This window comes from Trematomus bernacchii, unplaced genomic scaffold (assembly GCF_902827165.1).
Source record: "Trematomus bernacchii unplaced genomic scaffold, fTreBer1.1, whole genome shotgun sequence".
Taxonomy (NCBI): domain Eukaryota; kingdom Metazoa; phylum Chordata; class Actinopteri; order Perciformes; family Nototheniidae; genus Trematomus; species Trematomus bernacchii.
In genome coordinates this window covers 15991397-16004515 of record NW_022988050.1, presented here as the reverse complement: position 1 = coordinate 16004515, position 13119 = coordinate 15991397, and the positions used below count along the sequence as shown (strand labels likewise).

The window sequence follows — 13119 nt, the reverse complement described above, 5'->3', positions numbered from 1 at the left end:
TCAGATGATACCGTACTTGGCCAGCTCATTGAGCTCCAGGTGATTGAAGGCCTCCCAGGGACAAATGACGGTAATATCTGCAGAAATATAAAAAAGATATGGTTATTTACCGGTAAGCCTCTTCATATAATAACAATTCATACAAAATGCATTTCAAAGTGATCTCACCGGTTCCTAAGCCCTCCATTCCAGGGATATCATCACCAAATCTACAAAGACAAAATAAGTTACACACCAAAACTGGCCATTATATCTAAGCCTCTGAAGGAACAATGCATCCTTACCCTTGGATTCCCTTCTTCGGAGGCTTGCTCTTGAACTGACGGGTCTGCCTCTGTTTGAACTTGGGGGGTCCTTTCCGTGGGGTGGAGGGGCCGCCGGTGACGCGAGTGGCGGACTTTATCTCAGCTTTGGGCACCTCAAGATTCATTTTGAGAAGTTAGGATACCTCTGTGCAGGCTTTAGAGACACCTTTCTGAAGTATAGTAGTCACAATGATATCTTTTTGTTTTGGAAAGGAGAAAGAAAAAGGTTCAAACAACGAAATATGATATCAGAATGTGAATACTTGAATTATCTAGGGGTAAATTAGGTTTAATGACAGTTCCTTTATTTGAGAAGGAAATACATTTAAAAAAAATAAAAAATAGGCTATTTATTATGTAGATCATTGTTGACTACAAACACCCGGGTGCAATACAAATAATTGTATAAATATAAAAAGTGAAAGTAAGAATATGCAACAAAAGATACAATATAATAAAATAAATGTATGTTATATTTTAAAATAAGAAGTTAGAGTAAAATGACTAATAACATTCAAAATAAAATATTCATGTATGACGTTAAAGTCAAATGTTCAGTAGAAGATACAATTCAAATAATAAAGTATACAAATATTGATAGAATCATAAGGTCAAGTAAAACTACGTTATTGTACTACAATATATTACATTGATATTACAATATATACAATTAGTTAATCATTAAAATCTTGTTAGAATGAGCATGTAGCCTCTCACCTCAGTGTGCCAACATTAATCGTCTTACTGATCAGCAAGCAGCAGGCAGGATTTATACTCATATTTCCCACTGATTGAATGTGTGAGATGGAATACACCTTGCAGCATGTTCTCTGAGGATGATCCAATTTCCCATAATCCCTGGCTCAAGTTAATAAGTACTCCCCCTTCTCTGTTTCCAAATGTAATCTCGTTAGAGCAAGGACAACACAGCAGATATGCTGAGCACGCTCTGAGGGTCTCAGTGATCTGCTCAATGACACTGACCGTCTCCAACAAGGCTGAATCTTAGTGTGCAGTAGTTTTAGATCAAAACATAGTGCCTGCATGTATAGTCTATAGACTTGATGTGGTTAGTTTGTAAGATAAACCATTATTTTGATGTCCAATGCTTAACAATCCTTAATTGAATTGTTGAGGAACCTATGACCCAATTTTTTTAATCATTACATAACTACACCGTAGTTGTGTATATGATATGACATTAAACCTTTTGAATCTTGAATCTTTGAATCAATGCTTTGCATTAGTTTGAAGACTACCAATGCTGTAACCAATTGGAAAAACTTACAACATCTTTCAGGTATGTTGAAAATACTTTGATAGGAACCCTCAGTACTATGACTGCAGCAGTATCAAAACAACTGTCAAGTATGATCGCAGGCATTGGATTTCATCTCAAATTTGTATGACTTTTCTCAGAAACTGATATCCATCCCGTGTTTTGGTACAGCTGCTTGTTTAGACACTATTTGATATTACAGAATATTGTCTTCCGTTGAAGGAAACAAAGTGTGTTTGTTAAAAGTATCTTTCTCAAAGTAAGAAAGAAAATGTATCCTCATATGTACGTCAGTATCAAAAGGTTTCAAACATGACTTGGCTCTAATCATTTGGCAAGCTACAGTAATACCCTCCCTACAGCGCCCCTGACTGATACATCTTCTGTACAAGAGAGAACAAAATGCTTGATAAACAAAGTAAACAAGAATCTGTTTCCTCAATCTATTATGATGTCGTCACATTTCCATCTTTTCAGTTACAGTGAGATCATTTCAGGTAAAAAAACAAAGATTGCAATATCAACAATAACCATTGACCTCAATTCATTTCAAGAATAACCACATCAATCATTACTCTTTAACTCCCCCAGCTTCTACAATCTCTATATATTCCAATATATTTGTGCTTTTGATGGGGATGAAATAGTGGGTTTACTCACCGGCTGATGGGAGAGGTGATCTGAGCACAGCACTGTGTTGAGGAGCTCTATGCTGGGCTTGCTGTGAGGGCCAGTGGGAGCTTAGGGCCCCTCTTATATGCTGAGCCCACAGAAGATTATGAATGCCCTGAATCCCTGCTCGATGTCAACACTTCGCATGTTTGGGCTTTGGGTGAAATCAGGTGATGGTGAGGATGTACATATGTCAAAACTCATTTTTTTGTATGCATAAAAGTGTTATTTAGAAGAAAACATCATTAATTTTGCACTGCATAAAAAATTGTTCAATCTGATGGAAAATAGTATTAAGAGCCAGAGCTCTATATTTCATTAAAATGTCATTTCATTCTGCAATGGCCATAGGATCAACATCTGAGGTTAGTATATGTTTTTCAGAAAGAGACTTTTGTCATTAAAAGTCTGATTACATTTTATTTAGCTGATGTTTGATCCAAAGTGACTTACAATAAGTGCAACAAACCGTAAAGATGCTCAGAACAAAAAGAAAAGTGCAGATATATTCTTTACAAATACTATAAGCCAAACCATAGTGAATTACCTTCAAATGGGCTCAACTCTTTAGGTGCTATTTTATTTTTATTTTATTGAATGGCCTCGGTACAAGCCAAACAGGTGGGTTTCAGTTTGCGACGGAAGGTGTCTGGCCTTTCTGCTGTCCTGATATCAATGGAGACCTCGTGCTACCGATTAGGAGCCAAGATTGCAAACAGGTGTGTTTTTGTTGAGAAGTACCTGGGTCCAACTTGCAGTGAGCCGATTGGCTGATGCACAGCAAACATTAGCAGCAGCAGCAGAAAAGGTTCAGAGAAACAAACATTTTCAAACATGACCCTGTTTTAATTAGTGCTTTACCTCATTTGAAATACCAGGTCCATTTCTCTAAGAGAGCAGGGCACCTCTGTGGATAATTCAGCTCCAAGACAGAAATGCTGAAGATGGATTTCCAACCAAGAGAAGCTCTGTCACTGAAGACAGCTCAGTCCCCCAGCCATTGGCTACAGTGTTCTGTACATGATCAGATGTGTGTGCTGTGTTTCTCCTCCTGTGTAATAAGGACTTACAGAGGGCCGTTACCAGACTTCTGCTGACTAGGTCATGCAGATCAGGGTCAGCATCCCCTCACACACCCCTCACACACTGAGAGACTGACAGCTGCCGACAGCGGGTGTTTCCACCGCGGCTCACAGAAACACGTCACTCCATCTGAGCGTTTATTTTCTCATGTGGTCCATCAGGGTATTCATTCTGCTCTTCAAGAAGCCTCCTTTATTCAGCTCATTCCAAGTCATGTATGTATGAAAACATCATTATTGTGTACATAGATAATTTAATACATAATAATGTATTAATTGTTTCAATCGCTATTTTGAAAATCAAGTAATTGGTTTGAGTCACTTTTAAAGAAAAAACTATAAAACCTGATCAAATAAATTGCAATAACAGTGTGTGTACCGTCAATCAGTAACTAAAGCATTCAAAAGAAAACAAAAAAATCTTCATGCCAGCTCACAAAAACAAACATTTATTTAACAAACAATTCTTAAAAACATTTCAAAATCAAAATAAACTCTTAAATATAATGAAGCAAATTATCATATACACATACAATTATCATTTAAACACTCCAGTTCAAACTTCAAACTAATAATAAATAAAGCCTATGTGCATATGTGCTTTATGATGAAAGGAACAATGAATCAATTCACTATAAAGTTTACTGAATCAAGCTGTAAAAATAAAAAAATAAAAGGTAATATTAAACCAAATACATTTTTGAATGAGGCCAGAAACATTACGATTATCTTTTAACACAGTTTCAAAAACCCACCACTTCAAGCTCTGTACAAAATAATGTGAGGACAATCCTTCCTGGCTCGTTAGTTACGTTGTTAAGACAACATTAAGCAACAATTGTGATTTGACTAGTGGCATTTCTAGTAGTAATAATTGCTTTGTACTCACTGAAAAAAAAAGAGGAAAGAGGCGCCACTCGATGACGTAGTATACTTGAAATAGTGGCTCTGGAGCAGGTATACTCAACATTGAGAAACGGCCACAGTCACATGGCAACATAATTATTACCCAGACTGCTGTTAACTGATTCATAGTATCTACTTTCTGCTTCCATTTTGAAAGTTCTAATCATGGTTCTGCAGCAGATTATTACCAATATTTCAGGTGTGTTAAATAACACCTGCCAAATGCTCAATACAGGGTTAGCCTGTGGCAGAAAAGCAGGTTCGAAAAATTATATATTTGTATCTTAAGAAGATATTTTGGATATTCTGAATAAACTGTGAGTTTGTTCTTGTTTCCTGTTGTAGTGATGCCAGGCCTCAGAAATAACTTTGTTAAGTAGAATGTTATTAAAACAAATCTGCAAAGTTAGCATAATAAGATCCACTTATAATAAACTGGAATTATCATTTGAACGTTTAACGGTTAGCCATGTTTGATTTTTGTCAGGAAGGACAGGTGGATTCCTGAGTCCACAGCTTCTTGTCACATTTGAACCCGGTAGATTTGATTAGTGTGCGTAACGTTTACAAGATTCTTTGTATGAGTCTCACAACGCTCATTCATGTCGACACTGTGATCAAATATATCCTTCACGTCTTTTTCAAGAGCCTTATCTCCATCTTCAGGTAGGTTTTAAGGTTTTCATCCAGGACGTTTTCCTCAATGGCTGCGAGTGCTAGGTCTCCTCCGTCGTGGTAATACGCCAGCAGCTGCTCGGCGTGTTCGATCCACACACAGTTATGGCAGCCGCTCATGCAGCAGTGGGCGGGGGCCGGCGGGGGGCCCTGGTCAGGGGTCCAGGCAGGTGTGCTGTTGCTGGGCTTTGCTTCAGTGCACTCAGAGGAGGGGTCAGTCAGTGTGGGGGGAGCAGGTGGTCCGGTAGAGAGGCAGCGAGCGGCACCACTGTGTTGTATCCTCCACCGCTGCACAGGGCACTGACAGGACGGATGTCTCATGTGCTTCAGGGAGAGGAAGCACAGCTGAAACACAGTAGAGTAACATGTGATTAGTTATAGTCACATTTTGGAAAGATATTCCATGCAATTATTTCTTCTCTCTGTCAGTATCTTTCTATTCCAAACTATTTTCTTTTAATGATGACATAAGAAAGGAAGGCAATCTTATTATTTTTGCAACATCTTCTGAAAAGCTGCAGAGGTTAGTTGAGTTATCAATTAGTTGACTGGCAGAAAAGAAATTGCCAGAGATTTTGATAAACCTTAATTAAACATTAAAGTTGTTTTTATATATTTTTTAAAAAGAGCAGAACATGCTGTTTTAGCTTATCAAATGTAGACTTTTTTTTTGTATCATATTAAAGTGAATGTCTTTGGGTTTTGGAGTGAGAAAACAAGACAATTAGAGACATCTTCTTGGATTTTGAAGAACTGGAATGGACAATTTTCACAATTTTTTCTTAACATTTTATTGTCAAAAACCTAAAATCTAAAGTTAATGTATTCTATTTTTAAGAAGACATGAAATAGGGAAAAGAATAAAGGAACTCTTTGTCTATGATGTGTAAATATCTATGTGCAAATGGAATGACACCGAGATAAGAAGGAAAGAGGCAGTTTGATAAAAGGCACAGCTGTGATATCTTCAGTTGGATTTCTTACTTTATGTTTAAGAGAAACCCCTACAATATCTATGTTAAATATATGAAACTTAGCAATGTGAATGTATTCATCTAATATGTTCCCCTTTACTGTGTGTTCTCTGTCCTTAATATCATGCACTGATGATTTAATAAATGTAATAATGAAAGCACAAGGTGTAAACATTGAATGGTAGTGAATAACTGCAGAGCTTGGGACACATTTAAACACAATTAAAGGCACTACCCATTATTAAACGGTAGAAATAATATGGTGTATTTTATGCATATAAATACAAAGTGGTGTAAAAAAGGAAAGGTTAGGTCAAAGTCAGCCTGTCATATCTGCTAGAAATAGAAATACCGTTAACGTTAGCTTCTTTACCATTAGCTTAGCTACCAACCTTTCTCAAAGACTCCAACGACCTCACGGCATTTACACGCAAACAGAGCATTGTCGCAGAAAAGACGACGCTTGGTTACATATGGGTATACTTCATTTTCTCTGAGCTGTGGTTTAAGATATTTGCTCCCTCCTGAGTGTGTTATCCATAGCATTAGCTGCCTGGCAAGCTAGTTGCGTCACTTCAAATTTGGATGAACCATGACCTATGTGTGTGGTTGTAAACAAAATCGTTGATTGGTCAACTGAAAATAATATGACCAATCAGATAGCACGCTTCTCAAGATTTAAACCAATGGAAAACGAGAAGTAGTTTCTGGGCGGTTCCCAGAAGACTATCTGCATTTCCAATCTCTGTCCAGCAGGTGTCATTGTTTCATCGGTATGTCCCATGTAAAGATCCAAAAGAGAAGTGGTAATCTTACAAAAAAGCCCATAAGCCGTAAATAATAGGGAAGAGAGAAACCCCACACAAATTAAAAGACCATAAAAACACATGTATGTATATATTTATGCTTATTACATAATAACATTATTATCTGTAAGTGAGGTTTTGTTTGTGGTTTGAAGTCTCTCTAACTTAGGTTCATGTCTATGTTTATATTGTTGCCAAGCACACCTTAATTGCACTGAACAAAACCTTTTGCAGCTGAGAGATGTCATCAGTTGCTGCGACAGAGAAACCCAATTTCTATTTAACTGCTCAGATCAACTGTATGATGTCGGCCTGTTATATGTTAAAATGTACTTTTAAACATGTTGTTGTTCTGTGTCAAAAGGCCTATGTATTGTATTTCCTCGTCACAATGATCTGTTCTTTTATTCAATTACTAACAAAGAGAAGAGATGTAATGTCACTTCTCATTTTCAATGTTTTGCCAAGTCATGCATCTGATTAATTTAGATTTGCAACTTAGACTTGATTCTAACACAACAAGTCATCATTTCCCTTACTATTTAGTTTGTTTAATTATATTTACTTAACATCCTCTCAGTTCCTAAATAATACAATAATAATGTCGTAAAAAAACGTGACAGCTAATTCAGTTGTGATTTACCTGCAACATACAATCACATTGCCTAAGCAAGAGGTGAAGATGTGGCAGACAGCAGACAGACAACAGGTGACACCTCGGATTATCACATGTGAATGTAGACTCTGCTGTAGCAGATGGTAGCATGCAAAACATTCAGCTAGGAATTACAAATTACTCTGCAGTACTTGGGTAAAAGTAATACACACTTTTCAAAAAGCATTTATTATTTGTTAAAATATCTCATAACTGTTACTCCGAGTGCATAAGGACAATCAAAATGATGTGGTCAAGGCTCAGGAATTTAGAAACAAGACTTTCTTTTGATTTACAAAACAATGACTTGGTCCCACTTCAGGTAGAGGCAACCGGTGTTGTGATTGGTCAACCGCTTAGAGATTTCCCGTCCCTTAGCCTATCACGTACAGTGTGTTGGAGCGCTAGCCAATAGAAGCGTGAGTGTAACGTAGTGATGTCACTTTGTCAGGGAAGTAAACAAAGGAGTCCAATGGAGGCGTTTCAGCGATGTTTCCTCTGGAGGGAACAGCCTTTGCAGACCGTTTATTTGCACAAACACATAACACACTACAGGAAAGGGAAAACCCCAAAAAGCATAAGGCCACTTTTATTAAAGGAACTGAATACTTATTTCAACTCTGAATGAAACTGATATGTGTCCTACTCCAGGTGAGTAGGAAGCTGGGATCATATTTTGGTTACATAATGTAAGCAGAAGCCATCTGTAAAGAGCATTAGAACCATAGTAAAAAGATTTTCTCTGTGAAACGGCTCCTTTATGCTCTTAAGCCAGAGTAAACCCTCTTTGATGTCGTTTTTCTTTGTGTGTTCAGTGATTTTGTCTCATACCCTGGCAATTTCTTAACTATTTGACCCATTCGCTGATGCATGAGGAGGTGTGTCGCTTGTGTGTGTTTAGTATATGAAAGAGAAGGATTGAGAGTCCCCACAGACTTCAATGTTTGCAAGCTACGTCCATGGTAACGTGCAGTGGAAACATGGCAGCTGCTCGGCCTGGCATGAGATACCAGGTGTGTGGTGGGGCATGTTATCTCACCAGAGGCCCACAATGTCACTTTATCCCAAGGGGAGCTTCTGCCTTGCATTTACGCTTCATAGAAACTCATATTTATGCAAACAAATAAAAGCAACCACAATATCAAAACAAGCCCTGCACGGTAGCTGAGTGAATAAAGAGCAGATTGAACAAAGACCTTAGTTTTAGTAGCTGCAAGGATACAGGATTAGTGTTATGATAATGGTTTTATCTCTTATCATAATAGATTCCATTCCACAGAGGTTTTTGTTATCATGAGGCGTGCCTGTTGGTTCATACTTTACTCTGTATGCAAGAAGGACAGAATAGATGTTAGTCTACTCATAGGGTGACATCATACTGTGGATATAATACAACTGTACAGGTGTATCAGTCCATTGAAAGATACCCAGCTGATGATGTATTACAGTGACATCAATTAACATAAATGAACAGATTGTGAAAAAGTGAATCAACTAGCAAACAATGAACAATTCTGATTTGGGTTAACAGAAGCTATTTTCTATTCCTTTCTTTTCTGAGAAGTGCCTGCTTTAAGGGATCGCAATTCATCTGTGAGATGAAGGGTATAAAAAAACAATAGGCTGAAAAATGCTTAGACACAAAAAACTTAATTCTTTAGGTTTGTCACTTTAAGAGACACCTTTAACATTACAGTCATTTGATCCCTTTAATATAAACACAAAATAATATTTAGTGCAGCTTTAAGTAACAACAATATTATATTTTATTTAAAACACAAAGCATGAAAGCTTACTTTAATTTAATGTATATTGCTTTCAAGAGGTTTCCACCTCTTGAAAGCAATAATATAATAATATACTGTTACAAGATGTGTATTTTATAAATTGTGTAACTTTTTTCTATTATAATTGTTTTTATCTTTAATACTTTTGTATGCATGCTTCTTAGGTAACATTAAGCTGTCTTTGGCTCTTTTCTGCTGTAACATAATTGTAAATGTCCCCTCTGTGGGACTAATAAAGGTTTTCTGATTCTGATATGAAGTTGAAATAAAAAAATATGAAGCGCAACTTCATATTATTGCTTTCAACTAGTATAATGACATGGAAACCTGTTGACAAAATACATTAATTTAAAGTCCTATTTTCACATTTGAATGCATATACCATTGGGGAAGAGTAAGGTCATTATTATAAATAAGAAGCAAGCCTGTAACCTGAATAGGAAAATACAATTACTTTTCATACTACCAAAATACTACTCAGGAGAAGCACATCTTCATAATAAATATACAAGCTAAATCTTAATAAATATTGTTTTTAAAGTATGTGCGCCGCTAACTTAAGAGTTTGAATCTAGTGTCTCATAAGATGTCATCTGTTTTTTAGTAAAAATGTTTACTGTGGTCCTTCTACATCTCTACACGAGGGCTTCATATCTGAAACCAGTTTTTTGTTATAAAATCAAATCCTGATCGTCCATGCCTTCCTGTTCCCTTTCGCCTTTTTCCAAATAAAATGTATTCACGATTAATTGTAATGTATCTTTACACTGTAGTAATACTCCTTTCGTAAAAACAAAAAAAACACTGTCTAATACTGATTTGCATTTAATCTATGTACAAGGATTGAACATAACACGATGACAGGCCACCAAAAAAATCACATTTTATGAAAAAGGCTTTCCATTCAGGTAACATATATGACTTGATATAGTTCACAGTTAAGCTCTCGCAGAGCTTGGTATCAGATTGTGTAGGTCAGCTCACCGAAACGTTTAAGTATGTCAGGTATGTGAGCAGTGAGGAGGCTGAGGGGGTCCGTTTTATGCAAGACCACTAGGCTTTCCTCACAAACAGCCCACCCCCACCCCCACCATGACCACCCCACAACCCCGCTGCTGGATTAGGTTTCTCTCAACGCCATTTCCCTTGGAAATCCTGGAGCCCTGCTCTACCTCCGGCTGCCGTTTCAGATTAAATCTGGCACATGACTCATACTTAAAGAAAATAAGCTCAAGGGGGGGGAACTATTTTTGATAGTTAAAAACGTTTCACACGACCCAGTTGTCTCCCAAAGTGCAGCCTGTGGACTCCCATGGGTTTTCAGGGAATTCCCCGAGGACTTGTAAAGATACGTCAACACATAGACTTTATTTTATTAGTAGTACTTGGCAAAAAGATAATTTTGTATTTGTAAACATGTGGCTCTTTATTAAGCACCGGCGTGGGATTTAAATTTCAATGTATATAATAACAACTACCACGGGTGCCCACTGCGGTGCTGTGGCTTAGTTGGTTAAAGCGCCTGTCTAGTAAACAGGAGATCCTGAGTTCGAATCTCAGCAGTGCCTTTTCTAAAAGTGCAAAATAGTTTATTTGAACATTTAAACTAGTAAAATGTGGGGATAATTTACCGGAATATTTGCGTGATTCTAAGCATTAGCGATCTATTACAGCCTATCTTTAGGTTTCTGAATATGTAGCTCAAACAGATAAGCCATAAAACACTGTATACAGTTGATGATTTCTGCACCACCATCCAGGTCAAAGTTTGTTTTACAAAGATATCTTGGTTTATGCAAAAAGTTATACAAAAATTGCCATCATCCTCAATGCACTTTTGTGTGCCAAGTGACACATTTTTAGCATGCTAACCCTCAACTCCACCCCCGCTCTGTACGTGACAAACCAGGTTCCCTTTGTTTGTACAAAAGAGTGCATTTGGTTGTTCGTGGAAGCTTCATCACTTCATCTGTGCCAAGAAACCGCCTCATAATCTTTGAGGAATTCTAAAGCATAATAAAGAAATGTTTGAGGGTGTAACGAAGGTAACTTCGTTACTATGGACTGACGGCTTCGGGCCCTTGTAATATTGCACATGTGGGTTTGCACTTTAAATAACTTCCTTTTGCACAGTAATAATGTCACTCAGCACTTTAGTAGAACAGTTTGCACTTTATTAGCGCGATTTCCACAGTACAGTTTGGCATTGCATATTTGTATATAAATTATACTAGTTATTGAATGATTAAACCGTATTAACTGGAATGTCGTCTGGCAGATGCTGGTCGGGTCCTCGGCTCCACCTGAAAAGAGAGGGGAGTTAGCGAGAGCGCCGAAAGTGTTTATGATTGTGTAAGAATGACAGCGGTTGAGATTAATCATATCATCATCAATATGTATGAGCGTGTATATATCATGACATTAAGTTGCATTCATTGTATAAGTGAACACTGTGTAAAGTTTACGTCCATCGCTTATCCATGCTGTTTCGTCCTGTGTCCGGTCCTGTGTGTTCGGCCAAAAGGTCCTCGGGGGAAACAAACACTGACGAAAGAAGGTTCCGGGACGAACCAAGTGGCGAGATAGGCGTAGGCGTTTCTGTTTTAGTTGGGAATGTATTTATATTTATTATGGTCAGTTATAATGTAGGTTTTGGGTTAAATTAACAGATGGCTATACACTACTAATCATGCATGCACATAATATTATAGATATTCGTTATAACTATTATGATGACATGTGTATTTATTATAAATTACACTTACTTTGTTCACTACTAAATTACCTGTGAATGGTTTCTCCCAATAAGATCCTCTATAAATGAGCCAGTCTACGGTGGGTGTTTCTCAATCGCGAGTAAAGCTGCTTCAGAGCCACTATTTCAAGCATACTACGTCATCGAGTGCCGCCGAAGTATTGTTCCAATCTCCAGCATACTTGGAAATCTACCCCGGCGTACTCCGTTTGGAGAAATATTGAGGCTGCACATGAGTAGACTCCGCGGTCTTAAAATCCCCACAATGCTTTGCGCACGGACCAATTTCCCCAAATCTGTGGCAGAAGATGTAAGGCGGGGCCTCTCATATGACGCACACCTGACACTTGCTAGCGTGTTCCACACTTCGGGTGTTTCTCAATCGCGAGTAAAGCTGCTTCAGAGCCACTATTTCAAGCATACTACGTCATCGAGTGCCGCCGAAGTACTGTTCCAATCTCCAGCATACTTGGAAATCTACCGAGCCTGGCGTACTCCGTTTGGAGAAATATCGAGGCTGCACATGAGTAGACTTCGCGGTCTTAAAATCCCCACAATGCTTTGCGCACGGACCAATTTCCCCAAATCTGTGGCGGAAGATGTAAGGCGGGGCCTCTCATATGACGCACACCTGCACACTTGCTAGCGTGTTCCACTCTTTGTTTTCCGAATGCCAGGAAGTATTCTTGACTCGCTTCTGAAGCAAGATGCTCGGCAGACATGTGCTACCAAGCAAGCGTACTCGCGATTGAGAAACACCCTTCGTTTTCCGAATGCCAGGAAGTATTCTTGACTCGCTTCTGAAGCAAGATGCTCGGCAGACATGTGCTACCAAGCAAGCGTACTCGCGATTGAGAAACACCCTCTGTCTGTTCTCTTGTGGTGTTTGCTAAATAAATAAAGTCACCATGGTTTGCAATTCTACCTCCTCTCGTGGTCGATTCTTTTCCTGAAAATCCAACCGCTAAAGGGTCGCTGTCTCACAGAGGGATACGTAAAAAAAACCCAGTCTGACATAAACAACACACAACTTTTTTCAAGCTGCAGGCATTCTTCATGAGAGGGATTAGTTATATAATCCTAGTAAAACCCTGTGTGCACAAAAGGCCTGGCAGTAATTCCAACAATTTGTATATGGCAAATATTTCCCAGGAAAGCAACCTGGAAAAAGATTATCTGTACTTTATGACCCTGAGATAGTTTAATTTATTTAACAAAGTGAG

General features: G+C 38.1%; 2 protein-coding genes and 1 non-coding gene across 3 annotated transcripts; 1 reads left to right on the top strand and 2 right to left on the bottom strand.

Annotated features, from left to right (window-relative positions):
* pde6gb (phosphodiesterase 6G, cGMP-specific, rod, gamma, paralog b) lies at window positions 1-430 on the bottom strand. The gene is made up of 3 exons (XM_034119958.1): window positions 285-430; window positions 169-209; window positions 1-77 (listed from the first exon to the last, which is right to left on the bottom strand). The coding sequence occupies exons 1-3, from the start codon at window positions 428-430 to the stop codon at window positions 1-3; spliced, it is 264 nt and encodes an 87-aa protein (XP_033975849.1).
* A 3341-nt stretch (window positions 431-3771) lies between these two features.
* Window positions 3772-6478, bottom strand: oxld1 (oxidoreductase-like domain containing 1). Its single transcript, XM_034118925.1, has 2 exons — window positions 6286-6478; window positions 3772-5264 (listed from the first exon to the last, which is right to left on the bottom strand). Exons 1-2 carry the CDS (start codon window positions 6334-6336, stop codon window positions 4875-4877), a joined length of 441 nt encoding a protein of 146 aa, XP_033974816.1. The 5' UTR covers window positions 6337-6478; the 3' UTR covers window positions 3772-4874.
* A 4157-nt stretch (window positions 6479-10635) lies between these two features.
* On the top strand, window positions 10636-10709 carry trnat-agu. The gene has a single exon. It is a non-coding gene; the product is annotated as a tRNA-Thr (tRNA).
* Window positions 10710-13119: the final 2410 nt, after the last annotated feature.